General features: G+C 41.4%; 1 protein-coding gene across 2 annotated transcripts in view; it reads left to right on the top strand.

Moving 5' to 3' along the window:
* The window catches only part of WNT5B (Wnt family member 5B), a 147,127-nt gene extending 132,900 nt beyond the window's left edge, over positions 1-14,227 (top strand). For both annotated transcript variants that reach the window (XM_069094330.1, XM_069094331.1), the window contains 4 exons: positions 1,584-1,732; positions 3,420-3,667; positions 8,126-8,418; positions 12,772-14,227. In XM_069094330.1, the coding sequence (XP_068950431.1) occupies positions 1,584-1,732; positions 3,420-3,667; positions 8,126-8,418; positions 12,772-13,230 (1,149 nt within the window). In that variant the 3' untranslated portion in view covers positions 13,231-14,227. The remainder of the gene's footprint in view (positions 1-1,583; positions 1,733-3,419; positions 3,668-8,125; positions 8,419-12,771) is intronic.
* The last annotated feature ends 1,977 nt before the right edge of the window (positions 14,228-16,204 follow it).

Raw genomic sequence — 16,204 nt, 5'->3', positions numbered from 1 at the left:
AAGAAGAAATCACAAGAGGGGGTGGGGAAGAGGCTGCGTCCCTGCTTTCCTGTGACCAGCTCAGGGCCATCTTCCTCTCCCGGTGGCCCTGGAACTCCAAAGCTGCCTCACCTCAGACTTCTGACCCAAAACACCTGCTGCCCTCTCCCGGAAGGCAGAGACCCAGAGCAGCTGGAACAGAATGGTGAGAGGGGGTTGGGGGTGGGGTGTGTAAAACTGAAGGTGTGAAGGGGTCCTGGGAAGAAGGCCACTCATTTGGGGATGTGGAGTCAAGGCCTAGAGGAAGGCAATGGGGGAGGGGGGGGAGGGGAGGGGGGAGTGGGAAGGGGGATGTTTGTGGAACTCGCTCTAAGTAGAGAGGATGTGGAGGTTCTGGTACATTCTTGAGGCTGACTTTGAGAGTTCAGGACAAAGGGTTTTGGTTTGAGGGAGTAGGTCTAGAGAGAGGGCAAGGTGCAGATGCCTCTCCATAGGGAGCTCGGAAACTTCCCTAAGACAGGTTGTGCTGTCTCTTAGGGAAGGATGCAGTTCTGCTGAGGGAGGTCTGGTTACAGGATCAAGCCTGAAATTGTTGGGATCACACTCTGCTGAAGTGCTCCGCAGAGGGCCCCAGAGAGCAGGGCAAGGAAAAGAGAAGACCCAATGCTATAGGGTTGTATAAGATTGTATACATATGCTCTATGGAGGTATAGACAGTCAATGTGTGCACATGTGTAGATACATGCATGTATAGATATGCATCTATGTGTATGCATGTCTAGGTATACATTATATGTGTGTGTGTGTGTGTACAGGTTGTCCTAGAAGTTTTAATGTGACTTTAAGCCTCACTTTTAAACTGTAGTTTATAGCTGTATACATGCTATATATGGAAACACACACACACACACACACACACCTTTCCACATGTTCCAGGGCATGCACAGTATCTCTTCTACTCTTTCAAAGAAGCTGCTTTATAAAGGTTAGAAGGATTTGAATTCTCAGGTTAAAAAACTTTTGTGTGGTCAAAGAGGGGAAAAATTCAGTTTTGAAGAAGAGGTTACTTAAACCTCCCTGTCTCCTTCCATGAATGGGCTTATTAGGCTGGAATTAGAGGTATGACATGGGAATGACTGAGAGATCTCCCCCAATTTCTTTGCAGCTTTGGGGAGAGTACTGCCTAGAAACAGCTCTTAGGCCTGCCACAGTCATAGCTTTCCTGCTTCCCATTTTCTTTTCTCAGCCTTACTTGGTTCCTCCTATAGTCAAATACTAGGTAGCATTTCACTTCTGGCTGCAATATGAGGGACAGACTTCAACCAAGGTTCCTGAGCTAAATGGAGGAAAGAGCTGGGACAACAGACCCCTTCTAGGGTGGCCTTCCAGGAGAGGGAAAGATGGAAAAAGCCTCATTTTCTTGGGAGGCAGCAGGACTCAGCTCCAGACCCAGTGCTCTCCTATTAGATTCTCTCCTCTCCTCTTCCTTCTTCATCTTTTCCTTTCTTCCTATTCCTTTCTCTCCCTCTTTTTACCCTCTCATTCTCCTTGTGCTGTCTTCAATTCATCCAGATTCATTCAGATGTCTTTTCTATTTTCTCTAGGGAGCCCTTTCTTGGAAATGGTTGGTCCCAAGCATTTTCCCAAGGCATTGGAGCGGGGCAACACGTAGAATGCCTGGGATACTGCTGCTGTTCTCCACTGCTCTGCTCTCCAGCTGTGTCCAGCTACTTGCAGAAGCTAACTCTTGGTGGTAAGTGAAATGACAGTAGAAATCTATATTTCTTTTTTTAAATTGTGGACTCAATCAACATTTCAATATGCAAAGAACAGGAAAGAAGATTGTGTAAGAAACTGTAAACTGTTGTGTATAATTTTTAAAAGAAATATATATGTATGTATGTATGTATGTATGGGTATAGGTATAGATATAGATATATGTAAAATTTAACCAGGTATTAAAAGCTAGATGGTGCCATAGTGCTCACAACACACCACCTGGAGTCAGGAAGACCTGAGTTGAAACATGACCTCTGACACTTACTAGCTGTGTGACCCTGGGCAAGTCAACTTTTATTTGCAATGGTTTCCTCATCTGTCAAATGGAGATAATAATAGCACCTATTTCCCGGGTTGTTATGAGGACCAAATGGGATAATATTTGTAAAGAGCTTAGCACAATCCCTGGAATACAATAAGTACTATAGAAATGTTAGTCGTCATCATTGATGACATCATCATCATCATCATCTGTGTCCCTTTTGCACTTTTTTCTTATGTGCATTTTTAGAATGTTTTATTTCTGTTCCTTTTTTATGTGTATCATTATACAATACATACCTTATACCCAGCAATAGGAATTCTCTCTTATAACAACAATATATGTGTGTGTGTAAGAAAAATAAATTAACACATTAGCTACATTTGAGGATACAAGTCTCCTGTACCTCTAGTCCATCACCTCTCTGCCAAGAGGTGGGAGGTATATTTCATCATTTGTTTTTTGAAGTCATAATCACTTGCTGTTTTGGTTAGAGTTCCGAGGTATCCTTTCAAAAGTTGTTTCCCCTTACATTACTATTTTAGTCATTATGTAAGTTGTTCTCCTGGTTCTGCTTATTTCACTCTGCATCAGTTCAGAGAAATCTTCCTATCACTTGAGATATATATATATATTAAGTCTAGAAAAAAATAACCTAAATTCTGTCTCTAAAGGAAAAAAAGAAGACCCTCTTTTGGTACTTATCCCCAGGGGAGAGCAGCTCTCTTACTCTCTTTTCAAAGTGCTAGTATTAAATATTTCCTAGTGATGAAGGGTAAGGATTTCACCAATGCTTTTCTCTTAATTCTACCATCCTCCTCCTTGACTTGGATCTAGTTCTTTAGAAAACATTTCCTCTTAGCCAAGATAATCCCCTTAACCTAGGTTCTTGTACTTTTTCAGATCCTCTTCCATTTAGTGAATTTTAGGGACTTCTCCTTTTTCTCTTGAATTAACAAACCCCCCAGAAACCTAAGCTATCTTTTTCTCCCTCATAGCTCATTCATATGGGGACCAAATATTAGAGATAAAGAGAGGCAGACTATTGTTCTTTTTAACCCTTTGTCACTGGCAGATCAAAAGGGCTACTGCATGGGATTTTTACTGTACTTTATCTCATCTATGAACTTCCCATTTTTAGTCAGACAGCAAATTCACTGCCTTTCCTTATAGTCTTGAAATTTATATCTGATAGAAAAGAGGCAGAGGGTTAGCATCATCCTTATGCTATGAGGAATGAGGATGATGAATAGAATATTGGAGGGGTGTGTGAAAATTTATAGGTAGAAAATTATATTTCCTAGAAATTTACAGGTAGAAAAATTACATTTTCTAGAAATGTGTATTTTCTAAAAAATTTACAGGTAGAAAAATCTCTTCTTTGTCCTTTTTCTCGTAGGTCTTTGGCCATGAACCCAGTGCAAAGACCTGAAATGTTCATCATTGGAGCCCAGCCTGTATGTAGTCAACTGCCTGGGCTTTCCCCTGGCCAGAGGAAGCTATGTCAGCTCTACCAGGAGCATATGGCCTACATTGGGGAAGGAGCCAAGACAGGCATCAAGGAGTGTCAGTATCAGTTCCGGCAAAGACGCTGGAACTGCAGCACTGTGGACAACACTTCTGTCTTTGGGAGGGTCATGCAGATAGGTAAGGAACAAGGTGCCTAAGCAGCACCTAAATGATCCTGGTTTGAATATCCAAAGAAATCTCAGGCATATATGGCTAACCTTGCTCCAGATGGACACAAAGAGATCTCAAATGCCTGCTGGAGATATCCTGTTTAGGTTTGGAAGAGGCAGGGAAGGAGGACCAAAAGAGACCTTAGAGATCATTCAGCCCTCCCGTTTTATAGATGAGGAAACTAAGGTCCTAAGAGAAGAAGCATCTTACCTAAGACCACACAGCTGCTTAGTGAGAGAGCCAGCACTAAAACACCATGTCTTTTACTCTAATCTAATGCTACACTTTGTCTGTTAATATGGTGGAGTAGAGAGTTAGTATTAGAGGTTAGTGAATCATATACAGACCATATATGTAAATGTATAATAAGTTTGAATTTGTCTCTAGCCCTATGGCATGGTCTGGGAGAAGAGGCTCAGGACAACAGAAGAAATTGAGTTCTGATGGATTAAGAAATCCACCTACTGCTTTCAGTGTCTCCTCCCTGGTGCCTCCCTTCGGAATTCCAAATATATGCAGCATTCTTGTCTGTCTCATGGGATGACTTGAAGAAAGGAGTAGCTGTGATTTATTGGTTATCATAATTGTCATTAACTTGTTCTAGAATGGTTGGCCCCAGCTTTTTTGTTTGGAAGCCTAGGAGATGCAAGAGGGAAATCTGAGACAGAATGAAAAGACAACCTCTTCCCTTCCTCTTCTCTCCCTTCTACTGCTGGTCAAGGATGCATCAGTTGTCCCATTGCTTGGATAGAGGTGTGATCTGAGGTTTAATTGTGTTGATTCCTTTTGAAATGCAATTCTCCCCCTGGCAAGAAATTGAGAAATCCGGCACTATTCTACCGGGTCCTATCCTCAGGACCATAAAGAGAAGGTGTTAAAAAGCAGTATTAGCCTTTGCTGGCTTCAATCCAGACAGTTTCCCACACCAATAACTGTGTCTGTGGCAGTAGCTTATCCCTAGGAATGATCATTAGCATATCATGGGGCCACTGGGTTTTAGTGATTTGATGTTACTGACTTAGGAAGGTTAGAAGGTTAGGCTCCTGGGAAGGGGCTTCAGTTGTCCTTGCCTGAGTCCTACAGTCTTCTCCACCCCCCCCCCCACTCATATACCCCAATATGAGTAAATAGAGGTTGAAAAGTACATTTCCGGGGCGGCCAGGTAGCACACCAAGTAAGAGCGCCGGCTCCAGTGTCGGGATGACCTGGATCAAGTCCTGGCTCAGATACTCAGCACCACACCCAGAAATAATAATAACTGGCCGTGTAACCTTGAGCAAGTTACTTAACCCCAATTGCTTAAAATAAAAAAAAAAAATACATTTCCATCTATGTACCTTTCCTGCTTCTTTCTGCACCAGGTTAAGATGAATAAATGAGCATGTGGGAGCCTTAGGAGTCAAGTCCTCCAAAGGAGACTATTTGAGAGTGAAGTTTTTAGTCATGCCTATGGAGTAAGTCTACCAGTTCACCATTTCTTGGTTCTTCTTTAATCATTCCCCATCTTGAATGTACAGCACCCTTCCCAGGACTTCATATTGTTGGAGGAGTCAGTCTGGTTTTGTTGGTTGGGCTTAGTGGGAATGGAGATTTATGTGGCGTCAGCTTTCCATAGGAGAATAATTTTTATGAGAGTAGAGAGGTTAATATAGAGTTGGTCTTTTTTTTTACCCCACCCTATCGCCCAAAGTAGAATGCAAAGAGGACTGACTCCCTTATAGTTCTCTATTAGCACCATTGAGTTATAGTGAAAAATTACTGGACTTGAGAGTATGGAGAGACCTGAGTTCAAAGTAATCCTCTGACTGTGTGACCATGGGCAAGACACATAACCTCTCTGTGCTTCAGTTTCCTTATCTATAAAATGGTGATAATATCTATATATCCTACCTCATAGAGCTGTCATAAAGATCAGTTTAGATAATATATGTAAACTACTCTGCAAAACTTAAAGTTCTATATGAATATCAAGTATATTGTCTTATATATGCCACCCCTTTTTTGCCTTTACCTACAAAACAGTCCTAAGACTTGGGTCCTTGGGAGAAATTATCATACCTTTCTTTTTTAGTAGTAGGTTTAGTAGAGAGAGCACTGTCGGGAAACTCAGGGTTCTGATCTTGACTGAGAACCTTATATTACTCCTCTTCGAAATGAGAGGTTGACCTAGACAATTTCTGTAGAGCCCTCTACATCTAATAATTTATAAGGGTTATTCTAAGATTATAGCTCTTGCTTTTTCTCCGAGTTGCTGAAAAATATGACCATTAGGGGGCAGCAGAACAAGAGTGGCCTGCCCCCCTGACTTCTCCCTGAGTCTGGTGCAACCTCCCATGGCAATTTTGGAGTACCCCTCCAATTCTGGGCAATATGAATGGGACCCTCGTAGACAATATCATACAGTCACTGTCAGGTAAAGGGCAAATGCACTGGCTCAATGGCTGTTCATTATTCTGGCTTTCATCCATAAGGCAAGTAGAGTGACTAAATTTTTTTTAAATGGTTACTTTCACAAGTACTATAAGTGGTAAATTACTGGTCCTCAAGTCCTCTGTTATGTCCCAAATCCCTGAGAAGGTAGCAGTACTCACCTGAAAACTCTTCATGAGTTCATTTATATAGTGAAAACTGGCATTTCTCAATATAACAATAATTGCTCATTTGTCAAGGGAAGATTTGGAAACCAGAATCAACTAATGTATCTTGTCATGACTAACTCTTAGTTAAATGGAACTGAATGAACTATTCGGAATATGGGACCATAACATCTTTACTTGTTCTTCTGAGTTTCTCAGACTCTCTCAAGGTCCCATCTTCTCAGTCTCATCTTCCATACTCTACTTTCATGGGACAAGTTCCCTGGCTTGGGTGGAGCCTCAGTGCTGACTCAGAGGGGAAAATCCTAGTGGTTGAATCCCAAGAGCTGCTTCCTGAAATCATCCGGGTTTTTCTTGGCCCTCTCCCATCCCAGAACTGACCAGAACCTGACCCTTGCTTAACTGAGGGAAATTCAATAGCCTAGACTGGTTTGGTGTCAAACCTTACTACATCCTCTTTGCTTCTTGGATAACCAAAAAATGGGGCCAGGGAAAAAGTGGAAAATTTTAGGATGTCTTCTAATTGACAGAACTTCATGTCTCTTCCCAAATTTTATTAAGCAGCTGTACCTAAGAGATTCAGAATAAAGCAGTAGGGATTATGTGTAGGTCCTCTCCCTTTACTAATTGTAAAAGTAGAAGATTGCTAAGAATTCCACCCAATTTTAAATTTATGAAGTTTTAAAATGACTCATTGTTCTGGGGAATAGTCTAGTTATTCACTGGGGCCACACTAAGGAGGTGGTGGATAGTACAGCCATAGTGGGTGTGGCTCAAGAATACTCCAGGAGCTCAGGGTGGAGGTAGCCTGAGCTTGGTGAGTAGAGAAACCAGGGCTTTGCTTCAGGGCACTGAAATTCAGAGAGTGCAGATCACACCTTGAATAACTGAGCTGATTTGAGAGACCTTTACAGCTATTTTGCCCTTTCAGTCTGCTTGGCCCTGGGCTCTGTTCTAGTTCATGTTCCTACTTTGACTCTGTTACCATCCTGTTGGGTTGTAGCAGTAATTAAAAGATGTGTATGCAGTGGTGTAAAGTGGGGTGAAGGATTGTGCCTGGCATTTTAAAAAAAATGACCTGACAGTGTTTCTTGACCCTTATCCCATTAGCCCCACTTCCTCCTCTAGTCATTGAACGACCTACTTCTTAATATACTTACCGTTCAGTGCCATGCAATCACCTGAAAACTCTTCATACACTGAAATGCATCTAGTATATTAACAAGACCCAGCCCTACTCATTGTCACTGCATTGCAAACTACAGGGTGTCCCTAAAGTCTGGACACATAAGAAATCTCATTAACTATGCCTATTTTCAAGAAATGAAATGAATGAAATTTTCAACAACATTTTGTTTAATTAGCATACATTTTAGCCATGACAATTTCATATAGAATAAAAGCTTTCATTAGCTATTGGGGACTATTTTCCATATTAATGAGATTAATTAATGAGATTTCCTGTGTCTCCTATGTCTTCCTAAGAAATCTTATCTATGCTAATTGAATAAAATGTAGAAAATTTCATTCATTTCATTTCTTGAAAATAGGCATAGTTAATGAGCTTTCCCATGTGTCCAGACTTTAGGGACACCCTGTAGTCTCATCTGATGTATCTTGATGACTGGGATCACTCCACCTAGACCAGCTTGTGAGAGCTTCTTTAGAAACAAGAGTTTCATTTGGAGTTTATCCATTTGTTCTACCCAACTTGCCTTAGAGTTCTTAACCCTTAGGCTTTTTTCACTTAGGGGAAGGAAAGGAAGAGTGGACCCACTGTTTAGGGAAGGAGTTCAGCCTCCTTCATCGTTTCTCTTCTCTCTTTTAGGAAGTCGAGAGACGGCTTTCACATATGCTGTGAGTGCAGCAGGTGTGGTCAATGCCATTAGTAGGGCCTGTCGGGAAGGTGAGCTTTCCACGTGTGGCTGTAGCAGGACTGCCCGGCCTAAGGATTTACCCCGGGACTGGCTGTGGGGCGGCTGTGGAGACAATGTGGAGTATGGCTACCGCTTCGCCAAGGAGTTCGTGGATGCTCGAGAGAGAGAGAAAAACTTTGCCAAGGGCTCGGAGGAGCAGGGCCGTGTACTCATGAACTTGCAGAACAATGAGGCTGGTCGAAGGGTAAGGGTCCCACAGAGAAGGTGGGATAAATAAATGAAAATGTGCTCCAGGATACCTTGGGAGAAAGGGGACTGAAATGAACCGTCCCCTTGGATTGGGTGGCAGATTTTTTCTCTTTGAGCTAGAAGACACTAAGACACTGGAGGGTGTGGATCCGAGAACAGGGCCCTGGGTCTCTAGCTAGGTCCTTGTTGAAGAACTAAAGCTGAATTAATGAGGTGAAGCTTCCTGGAGAGGAATAAATTTGGAAGTTCAGTGTTAGCTCACTGATAGGAATGTAGTTGTGCCTAGCTTTATGAAATGGGTGAATTCCTAAAATCAATATTTTAATAAATTAATTCATGTTTTATATTCACTACAGGAATCTTGACATTTAAAGGAATTGTATTGTGAATTCCTTCCTACAATGAGTAATAGTAGTTTTTGTGTCATTCAGAATGTTTAAATATTTCTACAAAGTAGGTCTACCAGGGCTAATATTATGCTATTGGGTAAATTCCATTTTCTCAATGCCTTTTCTCACTTCAGATCAACAGAGACTGGTGTGAATCTATCCTGGCTTAGATGATAGAGATCTAGTTTGTGATGATATAAGAAGTTATAGCCTTTGGCTTTGTCCCAGATTATTCTTTATTATAAACTAGATCAATGAGAAACCCAAAGAATATCTTTTTAACTCATCCTTCCGGGAGTTCACCTGTATTTGACTGCCCATTTGGCACCAGAATTTGAGATCTTCAGATGTGGAAGCCTGAGTGCTAGGAAGAGAACAGTTAAGGGGATAAATTCTTAAGCTGAGAGCACTTGAGGACTAATGTGACCCACTGCTGGCTCCTAGGAAGGAATTAAAGACTTAGAAAGCTATTTCTATTTCCTGACTTTGCTCTTCACTAATGGGATGGTGCCTCCTCTCTTAGAATCACAGATCTTGAGCTTTCAAAGTCTGTGAGATTCTTGACCTCCCCCTACCCAGCAATGGAATAAGAACAGCTGCTATTTCAGATATAGTCTTGAACTATCCACTGCTGGCTCCTCATTTTATTGCCCTTAATTGTTTATTTGTTTACACCAGGCTGTTATCTCAGCAGGGCCTTTCCTTCCTTCTGTCTTATTTCTCTCCTAGCACACCTTCCTTCTCCCTGACTCCCTCCAAACCTCTTCCTGGGCTCTTTATCTCTCTCCTAGGCCCTGTCTACTCCATTTGTAATATTCCTGTTGTTCCTACTATTTATCCCCTCTTGGAGGGACTGGCCTTAGCCATTAATCACTCCCTGCGGCCAAAGGCCTTCAATTCAAGATACATTTATTAAATGTGAGGTACTCATCTCCTATCTCCTAGAACTGTTGGTTTGAGGAGGAATTAAAAGTTCTTAGTTTGTTGCACACAAGACTTGATTTTTCTGTAGATCAAATTTGTGACTTCTTGATGGTGGGTAAATCTAAGGGCTACTTTGCCTTTCATTCGCTTTTATAAAAGTAACTTCCACCTATTCATTGATAGCAAGCTTGATAAGATTATTAAAAAATCTTTGGCACGTACAAATTCAAAAACACCCTTAAAGCTTTGAGATCTTTGAAAATGTCAGAACTACCATGAGATAGTAGAAGAGAAGAGACTTTGCTTTAAATTCAGTGGTGTGTCAGAAATGGAATATAGACTTACCTGTTGTCTCCTGCCCCTCAGTATAATGGTTCCCCATTATATTATATTATGCTATTGGGTAAAATTCCATTTTCTCAATGCCTTTTCTCACTTCAGATCAACAGAGATTGGTTTGAATCTATCCTGGTTTAGATGATAGAGATCTAGTTTGTGATGATATAAGAAGTTATAGTCTTTGGCTTTGTCCCAGATTATTCTTTATTATAAACTAGATCAATGAGAAACCCAAAGAGTATCTTTTTAACTCATTTACCTGTATTTGAGTTCACCTGTATTTGACTGCCCATTTGGCACCAGAATTTGAGATCTTCAGATGTGGAAGCCTGAGTGCTAGGAAGGAGTAGCCCAAAGATGTTTGGTGATTTATTTCTCTTCAAATTATCTTTTTATACTTTGAAGTCATAAGAAATTATATAGGAAAACGGATTTAGGGAATGAGGAAACTAAAACCCAGAGAAATTAAATGATTTTTCTTATGATCACACAGGAAGAAAATGGCAGAGGAGAGATTTGAACCCTGTGTTCCCTGATTGCAAATCCAGCAAATTTCCCACGATATCATCTCATGCTGCCTATGTGAATTCTTTGAGGGCAGAGATTACTTTGTTTTTTTTCTTCATCCCTAGTTCCTGATACTGTAGTATATATTTATTTGAATTGGCCTTTCCTCCTTGCTTTTGCTGATAGATGCCAAAAAGGACTGAAGATCTTAGGGGCTTCAGCCTTTGCCATTTTTCTTCCATTCCCCAGGAGAAATTCATTTATAATCCTTAATAATAAGAACTAATCTTGCTTTTTCTTTTTTTCTCTCTTCTCCCAGAGTTCTCTAAACCAGTGGTTCTCAGAGTATTGTCCAAGGACCCTTGAGGGTTCCCAAAGTCAAAACTATTTTCATAACAATATTAAGTTGTTTTAATTTTTAATATGCTAAATATTGACAGATATAAACCAACATAAACATAATCTCTTGAAGGGAATCCTCATTAACTTTTAAGAGTGTAAAAGAGGCCTGAGACCAAAAAAGAGGCCTGCTACTCTCTCTAGTGTTTATTCTCATTAGAGATGGTTATCCTCTCTCTTCCATCTCCCTCCCCTCAGTACTTAGAGATAATGTACACAGAGCTCTAGTCCGTTAATACTTCCTTCCCTTCCAGCCCCTCCAGATAGATCCCAGCCCTGTGCACTAAGGACCATTTCCAGTGGAATTTCAGGACTGTGGGCCCAGACACAAGGGATTTGTTCCAGAAGAAGTAATTATGGGTCTAAACTTTGAAGTGCCTTATTGATATGGGGTGTCAGTTCCTTTATGCCTTTTGCCTGGAACTTCCAGGGTTAAGCCTCTTGTCTTTAACCTTGGATAGGAGCCTGAGGAGTTTTACCCATTGTTCCATAGTCCAGCCCTTTTAATGTCCAGACATTGGAGAACAGGGATAATATCCATCCCTACAACTCTTTCTGGGTGGCCCTAAGTAGGCCATTTGGCCTTTTAGGATCATCAGTTTCCACAATTGTAGGATAATATTCCACCAGACAGAATAAAGAAGTGTTTTGACAATTTAAATATAAGCTAATGCTGTTGCTTAAATGATTTCCTAGCACCTGCTGGGCTTTTATCATGGAACAGGATAATGATGTGAGAAGAAATCTTAAGTAAAATCCCTGAGACATGAGGTCTGACTAGATGTTTGATTTTTCAACATGCCACTATGTTCCCATTAGGATCTATTGTCCTGCCAGCTTTATTCCATTCAACACATTAGTGGTTTTTCATTGAAAGTCCTTTTAAAGCAACTTCCTAGTGCACATCTGCTTTAAGCCTCCCAATTGTTTTGGTTCAGCAGCTTTGTTTTATGTAAATTATGTTCTTGATATCTATTGGAAAATACATGTCAGAGGTGGCTGGAGTGGTGGGATGCATCTCTGACCAAAGGCTCCAGCCCTAGGCTTATGTAGACTTCGGATCTCTGAGTCTGACCTCAAAAGAGAGGTGAGTTAGGCTTTTCCCACATTCTCGGAGTCCCAGGGACAATCTGTTCATCAAAGTTCAGGGAAACTCCTTGGCAGTAAGATTATTTTATTTTTTGTATTTGCATCCGCAGTGGCTAACACAGTAGACACTTAGTAGGGCAGCTGGGTGGTGCAGTGAATAGAGCACTGGACTTGGAATCAGAAAGGCTCATCTTCATATATTGCCTAATGGGTTGAGACTAGAAGCTTCACTACTTCCTTGAAATTCAAAAGTTTATAGCCACACTTCTCTTTCTCAGGTTCCCTGCTGCCTTTTAGAGGGATACCTTTTTTTAGGGGGAGAGATACCTTGATGTGATTTATGGTACTGCTATTGATATCTTAGAAACTCTAATCCTGTGATAACCAGAAGAGAGGAAAACTGCCTAGCCTTTCTAATATGGTTAACTTTTGTGTCACTGAACTGTATTTTTGTTCCTGAAATTTAGTTTTATCCCACCCTCACCATCCATCCCTTCTAGGTACTTAGCTCAGGATCTGTTAAGACATTAATTGTCTTCAATTTATTAATCCAAGGATTAGAAAAAAAAATCTTCACTCCTATGAAGAATTTCTTCCTAGGAGTAGCCACTACCACATTGATGAGGTCTTGGTTCACAATACAAGGTTTTTCTCTATTGCTTCTTCTCCTCCTTAACTCTCTTTTTCTCCACTACATGCAGGCTGTATACAAGATGGCAGATGTGGCCTGCAAATGCCATGGTGTCTCAGGATCCTGTAGCCTCAAGACCTGCTGGTTACAGCTGGCTGAGTTCCGAAAGGTGGGAGACCAACTGAAGGAAAAGTATGATAGTGCGGCTGCCATGCGTATCACTCGGAAAGGCAAATTAGAGCTAGTGAATAGCCGCTTCAACCAGCCCACCCCTGAGGACCTGGTCTATGTAGACCCCAGCCCGGACTACTGCTTTCGAAATGAGACCACTGGCTCACTGGGCACTCAGGGCCGGCTCTGCAACAAGACTTCCGAGGGCACGGATGGCTGTGAGCTGATGTGTTGTGGCCGGGGCTATGACCAGTTCAAGAGTGTCCAGGTGGAGAGGTGCCACTGCAAGTTTCACTGGTGCTGCTTTGTCAAGTGCAAGAAATGCACAGAAATCGTTGATCAGTATGTCTGTAAATAATTTGGCAGAGAGGCATCACTCTTCTGGCCCTCCCCCACTTCTTCTACTCCCTCCCCCCCAAAAAGTTTTTATTATATAAATCTATATAAATATATTTTATATTTCTATAAATAGATGAATGATAAATAATTAAAAGAAGAAAATTGAAAGGAAATGTTATTTAAGAGATACTTTTCAGGATCTCTCTGAGGATTGGACTTGGCTGCTTTTTTACTCCTTGTGGAGACTTTAGGAGTGGGGAGGGTTTTGTGTACCTTTGGTATTCTCAGGATAAGGGGTTAGGACCTACCTATTACCACACTGTCTCGAAAAAAAAAATCAGAGGGATAGGAGTGAATTAATGGAGAAGAGGGCTGTCTCTAGTCTTTTTGAGTACTTGTAGGTTAGGTGGTTATTCTATTACCCCTAAAGAGCCAAAGGTCCTATGGGAAATGGTTGGAGGTTTTAGTTCAAAATGTAAATTGCATCCTTAAGAAGCCCTGTGCTTTCTCACTTCCCTCCCATGTGCATATGCATGCCTATGTGTGCATATGCCCACCCAGAGGTCCCAGGTTGAGAACTGTAGTGTCATCTTTTCCCTAGGACTGCCTGGCTCCAGCACCTAGGAACCTATGATTTATGTACATTCCAGTCTAGATTCATCTTTCAAGTTTTTGGATTATTCCTTATCCACAGGTCTCTATACCTTGCTACAAATTCCCTGTTTCCAGAGAGAGAGAGGGCCATTTAATCTGACCTGTTGGGAAGGACATAGACTGTCTGTGCCCTAGACATGAAAAATCAGGCACAACACAGCTGGACTAATTGAACTTCACTATGCTCCTTTATGGGAAGCAGAAACTGGTGATGCTGCTGCTGCTGCTTTCCCCATCAAGAAGGGAGGCCTCCTGAACCAAACATGATGCACAGATAAGCCATGATTGGCTATCTGGTCTTAATCGTTGTTTTTGTCCCAGATGTACAGTTTCTCTTTGGTATTAAATACCCTTCACTGAGATTTCTCTCTGCCTTTAATGCACATATTGACTTTCATTGTGTATCTTAGAATCCAGCTACTAGTTTGGTATCTAGGAAGTAGGAAGGGGGATTGAGTGGGAAATAGTGACCACTCTGAATCCTCTTCTGGTAATCAGAGAGCAAGAGGACAATGACAAGTGCTTCAAGTGCACTTTTCCTTTTGGTCTTCACTGTGCAAATGGTCTGCTACTTGTTTGATGAGTTGTCGGAAAAGCACAAATGAACTTAGGGGCTCTCTGCATCTGCATATTTTAAGGGAGGGGAAATACTAAATACTAGCCTAAAACCTGGTTCTTGGGGGCTGGGTAAAAAGGAAGCTGGGTTTAAGGGCCAAAGGTCAAAGATTAGGAGAGGAGGAATAGTCCTGGACAGATACAGAGACAGAGAGAGTGGTGCTGGTTAGGAGAGGGAGATGGAGTTTGAGATTGGATTGGGGATTGTCTTAGCATGAACCTTCCAGGGTACAAAAGATCAAATGAGACTCTGGAGTGTCATTGCTTCTGAAAAATCTTGTTAGGAAGCAATAGAACAAGAAATCAATTTGGGGGCTGATTGCAACATTTGTGCGAGTGTGCAGAAGGAGAAATTTTATGATGTACATTACTAGGGGCATATGCCTTGAGCTCCTTTTCCTATGTGGTGATACCATCTGCACTTTCTTTGACCACTAGCCAATAACACTTGCAAGATGGCCGGAGGGAGTTGGAGTATTGGCTGTTGCCATAGATCAAAGTAAAGACAATTGGGCCATGCAGTGAGAACAAACAAGCCATGGCCATTGAGCACAGTAATGACTTGCTCTAAAAACAATAGCTCTCTTTATGGCTCTTTCCATCCCCCTTCCCTACCCCACCCTCCCACTCAGAAGTGTTTAGAAGACTCAAGAGGTGACAATTTGTTTTTAATGGAATAAAGAGAAAGAAGGTGAAGATATTTCTTGTAATAGGACACAAGAAGTCACTTGAAGGGAGGTGAATGAATCCATGGTCATCTTGAAATGTGTCCCACAGGACTGTGACAGCAGGAGGAGGAAGAAGATTAAAATTTCCTTTTCTGATTGGGGCAATAATTTTATGTTCAAGCTCTTGTGAGATTATTGAATGCACTGACCCACCCGGGTTTGGAACTAGCTGTTTTGCACTAGGGTTGAGAATCAGAGTGCAATTGTTCTCATTAGCTTGTCGAACCCAGGTAGGAGTCATCTGTCTGGGGGGGGGGGGGAGTTAGGCCTGTTCTTCATGAACTGACACATGACTATTGATACCACCAGGATTAGGGCTAAAAAAAACAGCTAAAGGATTTGGTCTCCTACTCAGGATATTTATTTATCTCTGGTCAGGATTCTTTGGAGCAATAAAGCCTAGGTCAACATGAAGGCTGACCAAAGGGTCAATGTATTAGGTATAATAATACCTAATCAAACAGACCTAGCCCTCTCAGGTCAATTAGTTCTACCCAAATCCTAGGGTGTGGTTCTAGAAGAAGTATATGTGAAAACATTTCAACCAAAATCCACTTCTTCTTGTTCTGACTTCCCATAACCTTATCACTTCCTAATAAGTTGGATAGAGAATGAGTCCTAGGGAATGATTCCTGGTGTGTTAAAAGCATTCCAGGACCTAATGAAGGCCAAATGATCATAGATTCAGTGCCAGAAGGGACCATAGTGGTCATATAGTCCAGTCTACTAATTTTAAGGGTGAAATAACTGAGCCCAGATAGGTTAAAGAACTTGTAAGATCCCACATACCACAACCTCACTTGCCTTTCTACCGCACCTTTGGATACAATAAAGGAATGTTCCTTTAGGTCTCTGAGCAAGTCTACCTGTTTACTTTCTCAGAATTGAGGCAGCCCTAAGAAAAATGGATGAAAAAAAATCTTTATTCAAAACAAAAAAAAATAGAAAGTATCTGAAGGCGAGGTCCCATCTTTTTAAGTGTCTTGAAATCAAGCA

Source organism: Petaurus breviceps, unplaced genomic scaffold, assembly GCF_028583685.1.
Source record: "Petaurus breviceps papuanus isolate PSGF00001 unplaced genomic scaffold, PetGlider_PUasm1.0 216, whole genome shotgun sequence".
NCBI lineage: Eukaryota > Metazoa > Chordata > Mammalia > Diprotodontia > Petauridae > Petaurus > Petaurus breviceps.
This window is presented reverse-complemented; position numbering and strand designations above follow the sequence as displayed.